Here is a 12,784-nt window from a genome sequence, read left to right as displayed (position 1 = left end):
TTACCTGTGCTCAACCCGATGTACTGCCGTGCTTGGCCTTGTTTAGTTCGCAATTTTTTTGTTTTTGGGTACTGTAGCATTTCGTTTTTATTTAACAAACATTGTCCAATCACGGAGTAACTAGGCTTAAAAGATTCATCTCACAAATTACAGAAAAACTATGCAGTTAATTTTTATTTTTGTCTATATTTAATGCTCCATGCATACGACCAAAGATTTGATGTGACGAAAAATCTTGAAAATTTTTACGAACTAAACAAGGCCTCCCGTACTGTGGTGTAGGTGCTCTCACAGTCACAGGTGACCGCGTCATATATATATATATATATATATATATATATATATATATATATATATATATATATATATATATATATATATATATATATATATATATATATATATATATGACGAGTGTTTTTTACTCGTACTAGTAGCTACTCGCACTTACGGGAGGGTAGGAGTCCTGCGGACGTTAACGGAAGGCTCCAGGGAGTGTTTAACGGGTCGGGTTGAAAGTATGTATATCAGAAAAAAATCCATTGACACATGTTGATCACTTCCATGAAAAACGGATCTAGCTTAAATTATTTGCTTGGGTTGGCATGCAATTAGTTACTATCTTTTTGAAATGTGTGCATTATAAATAGTAGTATGTGTATATATCTAATTTTTTGAAGTATGGTTGCATACTTTAATAAGGACAATGAGTATATATTAATATTAATTTGTATTGTTTTACGTGAACAAGTATGTACGCATACTTTAATAAGAAAAAATAAGTATATTTATACACTTGTATTTGGGAGTATATCCATATACTTAGAGAAATATTTTAATGTTTATCTTTAGGGTATGTATTTTCGTCCGCATTTTTTAGGACTGCTGTATGAGCACTTGTTTCCTGAGAGTATGTGTACATACATGGATACTGTAGTAGTATGTACTGTTATTTGGACCAAAATAGTATGAACAAATACAAAGAGAAAATGTGAACATATAATATACCACTTTAGAAAAATATAGAACAATGTAGAAGTGCCGCAATTATAATCTAAAAAAGTATCTAGTGGTACAAACATATCCCAGAAAGTATGAAGTGATAGCTCAGTGTAACAAAGGAAGTATATGAGGATATTCAAATCTAAAAGTTATCAATTGATGTTTTGATCTCATCTAAAAAAGAGTATCAGATGATACTCTCATCTATCTATAGATAAAAGAAAGAAGTAGCGTGATTACACTGATGCAGATCCTCTCCTGGACGATTGATGTACTATTCTTTGATCAGATTATAGTAAGAATATTGTTCCTAGTCATCCGAAAGGAAATAATCAAAGTTCGTACTTTATATATATAAGTATGTACACATACTTCATATTCTAAGTATATACAAATATTATATACTGTATGTACACATACTTCATACTCTACATAGCAAGTTCACTTCATCAGGTATTCCAATGCTAATTATCCACTTTGTTGGCTGCCATCAGTTCAGAAAACGTAGGTTCGCAACCTGCATGAATTAACTTTATTAAATTGCATATGTTGCTTATTTGGAAATCTTCAGAACCTAGCTTTATTAGTATAATATCATACTTTCCTACTTTGGTAGAAGAACAAATATATGTCTTCCAATTTAGATAGCAAGAATTGAGATTACTACAGTATGCAAATTTGGATTAGTATGTGAAAAATTTTCTCAGGGAACAAATTAGTATCCGTGATAACTAGGTTTAAGACAAGTATCAAAGTGATACAGAATAATCTAAATTGTATCAAGTGATACACTAATATGAAAAAGTATGTATAGATACGCTAATCCTGAAAAAGTACGTACCAATATGCTAATCAATTGCCCTAGATTCGCAAGCTACAGTAAACAAATGGATCATATCAGGAAAAATTAGGACGTACTGTCTCAACCAAACTTAATTCCATCGACGTTGTCTCAGCGGCAGTGCTGCCACACAAAGCATGCTTTTGGCTCGGCAACTACGCGACCCGGACCAAGCATGCTACTAGGACAGAGACGACGCATGCGGCCAGCACAAGGCACGGAACTGCTCGGCAGGGATGGAGCCGCCGGATGCCAGTTCCTTCAAGTGGATGCCATCAGGGGAGATGAGGAAGCCACCGCAGCTGCAGCCGGGAGAGGGAAGCCCCGCCGCCACAGCCCCTGGTGCGGCTCGTCGCCAGATCGAAGGGCATGGAGGAGGGGGCGCCGCTAGATCCATGGGGTGGGGGGAGGGTACACCATGGAATAGAGCAAGAAGAGAGCATTGCCGCTGGGTGGAAGCGCCGCCGTTGGTAAAGTCGAGGTCGGGAGGAATCACCAACTTCGCCGCGGCCGAGGAGATCCGCCAGGGGAGAGGCCCTGCCACCGCCTTCGGCAGGGAAGGAGGCGTTGCGGCTAGATCCACAGGCGACGCTAGATCCTCGACGGTGGCGATGCTTGCATCTCCGGTGGGGACTGAAGGTGGAGGGAGAGGGAGGAGAGGAATACGAGCTGCAGTGGAGGGAGGAGAGGAATATGAGCTGCGGCAGCATGGAGCGGGGACGGGCTCAAGTTCGAGCATTGTGGATGCCGTAAATGATGGTTGATTTTGTTATATACTTTGGATTAACGGGTTTGTTTATTTTCACCCACGAAAGTTTCTGTAAACACGAGCGACATCGATGGAACGCCGTCATTGCCGTTACATGCGTCTGCCTGCGGGATATTTCGCGTGCGTGTACTACCGAGTCGGAGTAGCTACACGTCGGTGTAGAAAGGAAATTTCATATATATATATATATATATATATATATATATATGATACTACATCAGCTACAGCTTGGAAATTAAATCTTCGGGCGACGTGCAAGAAAATCATTCGAAAGCCTAACCTAACTGGTTAGCATGGCCTCTACTAGCGTCGTTCCTGCCGGACCTACGGCGCCGGTGCCGTTCAAGGACGCTGTCGGCGACAGGGACGCCGAACAGCAGGATCCCCTGGAGCTGAAGGAGCGGTGGTTGGGAGCACCATAGCTCGCCCAAGTGCCGAGGTCGTGGAGCCGAAGGAGCAAGATGGCAAGAAGCTTGAGAAGACGTTGCACATGCCTCGGTCAAAAAATGATTTTCTATGCGTATTTGATATATTTGATATATTTCTGTGTTTCGCACACGTCTTCAATTATGATGTGGCAGTGTCATAGCTTCAAGCCCTCCCAGGCCATGAGCGCTGAGCCTCCGATCCCTTCTCCAACATCTCTGGCAATGGCAGTGGCGCCTCTTCCTCAGTGACCATGGTAACCATCTCGCATCTCCAGCAACAACGTCCTCCTCACATCTCTAGTAAACATGGTTTTCTATGTAATATTGATGCGTCTATTTAGAGACATTATTTTTGTGCCTACATACTTAACTTTCTATACACACAACCTGTTAAATCGAACTCCTGGCGGCATGCAATACCTTGTATGTTAAATTTTTATTACTTCATTTATGATTGTGTGTATATATGATTTAAATACAAATTGTAAATTAGATTATTTGCAAGTATCTCGACATCTATTTCTAGAAAAATATATGCTTTGTGATTTTTTGAGGATATTTCTATATATTGTTAGAGCAGTTATCTGTGCATTTCTACACAATTATACATTGTTGGAGCACACTTGTATGCATTATTAGAACACTTTGACATAAATTATTGTAATAGTTTTATGTACACTTCTACACAAATTCTATACATTGTTGGTACACAATTCTATACACTGTTTGGGTTGCCGCCATGATTCTAGTACAGTAATCCCCTAGAAAGGACAGTATTTTGTATTCTATGCATTATTCCTCTATTAAGGCCCTGTTTAGTTCCCCACAAAAAAATTTTCATCCATCCCATCGAATTTTGGACACATACATGGAACATTAAATATAGATAAAAAAATAAACTAATTACACAGTTTAGTTGAGAATCGCGAGACGAATCTTTTAAGCCTAGTTACTGCATGATTAGCCTTAAGTGCTACAGTAACCCACATATGCTAATGACAGATTAATTATGCTTAATAAATTTGTCTTGCAGTTTTCTGACGAGCTATGTAATTTATTTTTTTATTAGTTTGTAAAAACCCCTCCCGACATCCTTCCGACACATTCGATGTGACACCCAAAAAATTTCCATTCCCAATCTAAACAGGCCCTAATTATAAGTCTCCAAAGTGAGAATAATGTTTTTGGGATGTGTTTGTCATGGTTTTGGATAAAATAATCCCCCACTGGGGAGGATTGTATTGGGTTCTATGCTTCTTGAGCCATTGTGTAAGCTAGAAATTATGTGGATTTATATACATTGTTGGAGCACATTTTATATATTGTTGGAATATAATTTTATACATTGCTAGAGCACATTTATATTTAATGTTGGGACATATTTCTTCAATTGTGATGCGGCAGTGTCGTGGCTTCAAGCCCAGGCCATGAGCGTCGAGCCCCTGACCCCTTCCCCAACATCTTCGGTAATGGCAGCTGCGCCTCTTCCTCAGTGACCATGGTCCCCATCTTGCATCCAACAACGGTGCCCTCCCCACATCTCTAGTAAACATGGTTTTCTATGTAATTTGATGAATCCATTTAGAGACACTATTTTTATGCTTGCATACATAAGTTTCTATGCATACTAAATTATGATTTGGCAATCTAATTAATTAAAATATTTATTTATGATGGTCAATATTAATTTCTAAAAATACTAGACAATTAATGATCATTAGTAATTCATGCTTCTTTTTATACATTGTTTAAAAAAAAATCTATGTATTATTGGAGCATAATTTTATACATTATCGAACGACATTTCTATGCATTATTGGAGCACATTATCTGACTAGAACAAAAATTTGTCTTGTTTACTATTCAGGTTCGGTTTGGGGTTGGCATGATTTTGGATAAAATAATCTCCCACAGGGTAGGATTTTATTGGGTGTTTTACATTGTTTTGTGCCTACTAAGACATGTTTATGTGTTTCTTGCAGCTATAAGGTTTTCGCACGTACTAAAACATGTTTCTTTACCACCGTAAGGGTTTTTGCGCTTGCTCAAACATATTTCTATGTCTTTGTTGTGGTGTAGGATGATCGAAAGGATTCCTCTATTTGGTGTGAGGTCAATGGCGGCTCGGACATCATAGGACATGGCTTGCGACGTCCACAATTTCCTTGGCTTGTGACGGTGGCGTAGTGTGATATTCAATATAGTTGATGGGTTAATGTAAAAAGTTAGTTTTTCATATGTTGTGTTTATATGCTTGGATGACATGAGTGAAATTATTGGTTTCTATGTAAATTCTGTTGGGTTTCAATATTTGGTTGACTTAGTGTCTATGCATGTTGTGAGCTAGGAACATTATTCCACATCTAGTGTGTAGTGTTTTGTATGTTTCATTCCCCTAGAGGGAAGTATGGTGTAAGGTTTCTATACATTGTTGCTCTATTAAATAAACATATCCTGGTGCAAAGAATGGTGTGGGTATAGGTAGTGACGGTGTTGGTTATAATAGGCCTCTATAACAGGAAGCATGATGTTGTTACAGACAATCATGGTTGTGTTAGGTGGAATGTCCATCTCATAGAGAGGTTTTTATGTAGCAACAGAATTAATTTTTATTCATTCAACTACTAATTTATATGGAACGTAGCACTAAAAACCTTTATGCGCATTTTGACTATTGATTCTACGCACCTACTCAGTCATCACGTGCCAACCATTCAAATTTTAAATTTTGAAGAAGACAAGATCTCTATGTGGTAACAAAATTTTTATTCATCCAATCACTAATTTCTATTCAATGTTGGCGCAAAAAAATTTCCTACGTATTTTTGACCAGTGATTCTATGCATTAAATCGGCCATTACGTGTCATGATTCAAATTTCAAATTTTGAAAAACACAAGGTCGTCTCTATGTTTCTCACTCACATGATCTATTCGTAGACGAATGCATAAAACTGTCTCATAGTGCATAAAATTATGAATTTTATTTTTTTAAAAAAAAATATATTCACAGTGGATCTTGAATCGTGCACAAAAATATCAGGAGTTCAATGGTGAAAACCGTTTTTGAATCGGATATTTTGTTGAGAAATTATCGTGAAAAAACGGAAGAGATTAGAGTGGGCGCACGCATGCAGACATGTGTCACTATGTGTCAGTCTATGTCAAGCTGGTGTCACGTGTAACGTCCAGATTGCAGAGAAGTTTTTATGCAGTAACGAATTGATTTTAATTTATACAACTACTAGATTTTATGCATTGTCGCGATAAAAACCTTTTTGGATAGCCTGACATAGGATTTTATGCATCCGAACGTTTGGGCCTCTAGGGGTCCCCACCTGCATGCGTGTCGTCAGCTTCGTGGGGGTTGGGTGGAGTAGTCACCTGGCTGGGGCTTCCAATATCTAATTGTAGCCCTGGGCTCCCAATATACCAACCCCCACGTGATAAACTACCATATTCATAAATTCAATGATCAAGATACACTTAAATATTTTTCGTGCTGGCATTACAAAGAATTTAATAATTTGATGAATAAAAAGTGAATTTATTGTTGCATAAAAACAACATAGACCTGCTCCAACAATGTATAGAAACTTATGCTCACAAGCATTAAGAATACAAAAATGCATAGAAGTGCTCCATTGTGTGTATAGAAACTTATGCACACAAACATAAGAACACTAAATTAAACAAATAAAATGAAAAAAATCCTTGGCCGCGTTGTGCTGCTCCTTTGCTATCTTCCATCGAACTTTTTATTCATCAAATTATTAAATTCTTTGTAATGCCCGCACGAAAAATATTTAAGTGTATCTTGATCATTGAATTTATGAATATGGTAGTTTATCACGTGGGGGTTGGTATATTGGGAGCCCAGGGCTACAAATAGCTATTGAAAGCCCCAGCCAGCCGTCCCACCTAACCCACTACGGAGTTGACATGCGCGCAGGTGGTGGACTCCTTGGGGACCCAACCAATTGAACGCATAAAATCCTAGGGCAGACTGCGTAGAAAGTTTTTTATTCCAACAATGTATAAAATCTAGTGGTTGTATGAATTAAAATCAATTCGTTACCAAAACCTTTCTGCGAGTTAGTCGTTCCACCTAACTGCACCTGACACGTACTGACACAAGCTGACACATGCAGTCATGTATGCATCCATTCTAATCTCGTCCATTTTTTCTTAATAATTCCTCAATGAAGCTTTTGATTCAAAAACGGTTTTCACCATTAAACTCCTGATATTTTTGTGCATGATTCAAGATCCATTGTGAATATTTTTTTGAAAAAATTTAAAATTCATAAATTTTAAATTTGAATCATAGCACGTGATGGCCGATTGGATGCGTAGAATCAAGTATCAAGATGCGTAAAAAACGTTTTTACGTCGATGTTGCATAGAAATTAGTTGTTGGGTGAATAAAAATTAATTTTGTTATCGCATAAAAACTTCTCTGCCAGATAGATATTCCACGAAACCACCGTAATTGCCTCCACCAATATCATGCTCCTCACTATAGGGTGTATAACTAACATAGGAACAATTCATAAAACATAGAGGTTGGACGTGTAAAATATGGAGATGATCTCGTCTTTCTCTAAACTTTGACTTTTGAATCATGGTATGTGATGACCGATTGGATGCATAAAATCAATGGCCAAGATGCACAAAAAGTTTTTGGTGCTGACGTTACGTAGAAGTTAGTGGTTGGATGAATAAATATTAATTTTGTTACCATCTAAAGCCGCGAGATGGACATTTCATCTTACACAACCGTGATTTGAATCATGGCACGTGATGACGATTAGATGCATAGAATCAAATAGTCAAAATGCGTAGAAAAATTTTTGGCGCCAACGTTGCATAGAAATTAGTGGTTTGGTGAATAAGAATAATTTCATTGTTGCGTAAAAACCCTCCCTCCTGCATATTATTGATTTGAAAAATCGTGACTGCGTCCAACCACACCTTGCGTTCTAGAGAGAATGCATAAGTAATGTAGAAAACAATGTATACAAAACACATAGAACATGAAAACCGCACACGTAAAACATAAGGACGATCTCGTCTTCTCAAAAATTTAAAATTTTAAAAAAATAGCACGTGATAAACTACCATATTCATAAATTCAATGATCAAGATACACTTAAATATTTTTCGTGCTGGCATTACAAAGAATTTAATAATTTGATGAATAAAAAGTGAATTTATTGTTGCATAAAAACAACATAGACCTGCTCCAACAATGTATAGAAACTTATGCTCACAAGCATTAAGAATACAAAAATGCATAGAAGTGCTCCATTGTGTGTATAGAAATTTATGCATACAAGCATAAGAACACTAAATTAAACAAATAAAATGAAAAAAATCCTTGGCCGCGTTGTGCTGCTCCTTTGCTATCTTCCATCGAACTTGCCACCTGAATGGTTCTGAATGTGTAAAATCTTAATTCATCAAGCATAGAAACCTACGAAGCCATAAAGATCCAAAGTCAATTGCACAAAAACTTATTCATTACACATAATGTCAAAGAAATGCGTAAAAAAATCAAAATCAAAGCATAGAAATCCTGCTTACTTGCGTTGATAGCTTTTTCATTTCATGCAAACCACCTATTCATCCAAGCTGCAACCAAAAATTAGATAAACCCCATACAACTAAGCATAGAAGAATTGTGCGCAGATAATTATTCTAACAGTGTAGAGAAAAGTGCTCCACAATGCATCTGAACCAAAAATCCAAGACTGCGTAGGTACATAGAGATAATTACTCAAACAATATATGTCGAATTGTTCTACAGTGCATAAAAGAGTGCTCCACAATGTATACAGACTTCTTCAAAATTTAGAATTTGAAATCAATTAGGGTGGAAACAAATACAACTAAGCATAATCAAAGTTTCACCATGCATCTAAATCTATACATGCAAATATAAAAACTATTACTTTCCTCCGGATCAGCATGCAAAAAATGCATAGAACAATCCATCCACATGCATAGAAACTCACCAGGTGTCTCTCGCGGGATACATCAATTTTCTAAATCAAAATTACGTAGAAACCTAAGCATGAATAAAACTAAGCATGAATAATTTGAACAATCAAGAAATGCAAGCACACAAAATTGATATGTGTCGTATTCTAAATCTGCAAAAAAAAACAATCAAATTTCATAGTCAAAGGCTTGATCTAAAAGTGTAAAAACCTAACTCATCAAGCATAGAACACATGGGGAGCCTGGGGGAGCTGCAGCAGTAGGTGTAGGATCCTCCTTGCCTCTAGTCACATGTTCCAAATCTACAAAAAAAAGCAATCAAATTTCATAGTCAAGGTGAATTTGAATGTGTAAAAACCTAATAACTCGTGAAGTACAGAACATATAGTCAAGAGTGGATCAGGCTGAAAGGAGCATGCGACCAAAGCCTAGAAGGCGAGAATGCTCCCCCTAAATCACTGAGTGGGTGCATAGAAACATGAACAAGAGGGAGCATACAAGAACTTAACATGGGGGTATAATTAATAGAAGAACAATGCATAGAACCCAAATGCCAAACAATGCATAGAACAATCCATCCACATCCATCGCCGAACTCATCTCCAACTAACACCATCCATCATACATGAAGCATAGAAATTAGCATGGAGGAGCATACAAGAAATTAACAATACGTAGAAAATCAATTTCACTAAGAAAATTAACAATGTATAGAAAATTAAAAATGCATAGAAATTAACATAGTGGAGCATACTGAAAATTAATAGGGGGGGCGGCTGCAGTCAGATGAAGCCCCATCGTGACCAAATCTGTGCGCGTCGAGGGCCACGCGGCTGGCCTCATCAATGTGGGGGCCTGTAGGTGGGCCAAACCTTATGTTCCAAATCTGAAAAAATACAAGCAATCAAATTTCATAGAGTCAAGACTAAATATGAACATTTTAAATGCGTCCATAAGGATTCTATGCATCTAAGAAATTAATATTTCAATTTCTATACACCTAAAAATTAAAATTTCAATTTAATTCATACTATATCAAGGTTAAGCATAGAAAATTCTCAAGCTTATATGAAAAAGAAGTCTATTTCTATGCATTAAGATTTCAATTTCTATCCATCTCTAAATTGCATAAAATCCTGTAGTGCCTTGAATAGATTAAGAAAATAAGGAAATATAAAATCTTGTAGTGGCTTTGCAGGCCCTTTCGGATGCAAACTAATAATCATTCATCCAAGATTGAACAGCAGCAGGGCGTGTCATCGAGCACCAATAAGCAACAGCTACAAACTAGTCAGTCCAAAGATGAGATTGATGTGCGCTCTGGTTGTAGCCATTGAAACTCCAGTCAGCTACCACACTACAAGATCTGCAAGGGGAGGGGAGGGGGGGTCCACCATCACATACCGTTGAGCAGGAGATGCCGACGCGAGGAACGAGTGAGCAGGATGCAGCCAAAGAAGGTCGACTTCCACGACCACCGCCTCGGCAAAAGATGCTGCCACCGCTGCGGGTCATCATGGTTGTCCCTGCCAAAACTCCATCTGGATCACCGCACGCCAGCACCTCCACGGAGTACCATGGTCGCGCCGCCGCCGAGGGGCATCTTCAGCGTAGGTCGCGTCGTGCCACCATGATCTCGGTCGCTGCCTTGACGTCATGGCGCGCTAGGCAGGCCACCGTCAGGTGGATGGGGGCCTGCACCATCGCAGCTGGGAGGCGCGGCCGTGCTCACCGCCGGTGCGGGACGAAACCATGCGCTCGCGCGGGGTGGGGCCGCTCTGGGGAAGGGTGCCACGCCGCCGCGGATCGTGGCCGAGGATGGTGCGCCGTCGCGAATTGGGGATGGGGAGCCGCGGTCGAGGGTGGTGTCGGCAGATGGCAGGGGTGGCGGCCAGGGTGGCTGGGTGGGATTAGGGTTTTGGAGAATATATAGTGCCCAAGAAGGTGGGTTTAGTGGGCTGGTAGATGGGCCAGCGGCCTGGTGGACTGAAACTGGTTTGGTGCAACCAGAAAACATAGGTTTTGGTTGGGGCTTCCAATAATTATTGAAAGCCCTAAGCTCTTAATAGTATATATATATATATCTGCTAATAATCACTGAATGCTCTTCACAACAATTCAACTTGCTGGCAGGGAGCCTAAGGACATGCTGGTTTCTGTGTGGCACTTCGCCCGGAAGATTCGACCCGACCTTCCGTTTGCCGACCTGTTCGAGGCCGCCTGCGAGGGAAGCTGCTTGAGCGGCCCGATCTGGGACCATGTGCTTGGGTACTGGAACGCTAGCAAGGCGAGCCCGGAGACGGTGTTGTTCTTGAGGTACGAAGAAATGCTGCGCGACCCAGTCAGCAACGTCATGAAGCTGGCGCGGTTTCTCGGACGGCCGTTCTCGCCGGCAGAGGAGGAAGCAGGGGTCGCCATGGACGTGGTGAGGCTCTGCAGCTTCGAGAAGCTGAAAGTTCTAGAGGTGAACCGGATTGGCTCAGGATCGTCGTCGTCATCCTCCCTGCAAGGCGTCCGTGAAGATGCCTTCGTCAACAACTCCTACTTCAGGAGAGGGGAGGCGGGAGACTGGGCGAATCACATGACACCTGAGATGGCGCGTCGTCTAGACACAGCCATGGAAGAGAGGCTCCGTGGATCAGGCCTCTCTTTCGCGTGATCTCAATCCATTTGGTGTACTTTGTGCTTGTGACACATTCTCATGAACAGATTAAATAAAGATTTCTCTCTGCATATGCACCAAGATCATGCAAGGCTGGCAATCTGCTGGCGGAGTAGTTAGCATTTAGCAGCGTGCTTGTGTGGCGGTGGCGCAGCAAGGTCTCCCTCAATGCAAATTACTATACCTTGTTTCAGAATACATCACATTGACATGCCGAACAAATTTCTAGGCCGTGAGGACATAGAATTTAACCACTTACACAATCTATTGTCACAGTGTATGTGATCTGCTAAGGAAACATTTTCATGATTACAAAACCGTGCAAAATGTATATATACATGTTCACTTGATCTAGGGACATAAATAATATGGATAATTGAAAATGCAAATTATTCACTAGTAATTTTAGGTTATCCTCATAATCACAATGACGAGTAATTTCAATGTAAAATTTACGTGACTACTTTTGAAATGATTGTGGGTAATTTAAATGCAGTTTTAACGAGTTGTTTTAAGTTTTTTTCCTAATGAAAGAGGCCATCCATTTAGAGGTTTATTATTTTTGTTTTAGAAAGGATGGAAAAGGTTTTGCCGCGATTTGTACTAGACGAAGCAAGGAAAACACATAAGTGCCTGCCCAATTTTTTAAGGCACCTGCTCCGGTACTCTCTTTTTTCAAAATTTGCACAAATATCAAAGCACCTAATTAAAGAAATTAATTATTTTATTATTTTGCATCTGGTTTCGCCTGGGCTCAGCCCGTCCAAGCAAAGACCCGGATCCAGCCCATCCGATCTCATCCGTTAGTGACGTCCGAGACGGCGTCGGCAGGAAAAAAAAGACCGACCTCGACCTCTACGACGGACATGTAGAGGTGCGCGCACGCGGCGAGACGCGGGTAGGGAACGCCCGCCTCTGCGGTTACTTCATCCGCGTCCTTGCCTTTGAGCGACGCCATCTTGTGGAGCTTGAACAACGCGCGCTTCAGGTCGCGCGGGTCCAGACCCTCTGTCGCGGCGCGCTCGACGGTCTGCGCGTGCACGCAAAGGTCCAGCACGACGCGTTGGTTGGAGTCGCCGAG

The 12,784-nt window shown here is 40.2% G+C and overlaps 1 protein-coding gene and 2 long non-coding RNA genes across 3 annotated transcripts; 1 reads left to right on the top strand and 2 right to left on the bottom strand.

Moving 5' to 3' along the window:
• On the bottom strand, positions 1,022–2,231 carry LOC110436623. Its single transcript, XR_002454432.1, has 2 exons — positions 1,921–2,231; positions 1,022–1,519 (listed from the first exon to the last, which is right to left on the bottom strand). It is a non-coding gene; the product is annotated as an uncharacterized LOC110436623 (long non-coding RNA).
• On the bottom strand, positions 8,231–10,939 carry LOC110436143. The gene is made up of 4 exons (XR_002453845.1): positions 10,446–10,939; positions 9,796–9,927; positions 8,625–9,343; positions 8,231–8,514 (listed from the first exon to the last, which is right to left on the bottom strand). It is a non-coding gene; the product is annotated as an uncharacterized LOC110436143 (long non-coding RNA).
• LOC8070844 (flavonol 3-sulfotransferase) lies at positions 11,143–11,700 on the top strand. The gene has a single exon (XM_021463556.1). It carries the CDS (start codon positions 11,143–11,145, stop codon positions 11,698–11,700), a length of 558 nt encoding a protein of 185 aa, XP_021319231.1.

Source organism: Sorghum bicolor, chromosome 6 (assembly GCF_000003195.3).
Source record: "Sorghum bicolor cultivar BTx623 chromosome 6, Sorghum_bicolor_NCBIv3, whole genome shotgun sequence".
NCBI lineage: Eukaryota > Viridiplantae > Streptophyta > Magnoliopsida > Poales > Poaceae > Sorghum > Sorghum bicolor.
The sequence above is the reverse complement of the archived record's forward strand: the minus strand, read 5'-3'. Positions and strand labels throughout refer to the sequence as shown.

Coding starts and splice junctions, on each gene's coding strand:
- LOC8070844 (XM_021463556.1), top strand. CDS start 11,143: ATGCTCTTCACAACAATTCAACTTGCTGGCAGGGAGCCTAAGGACATG.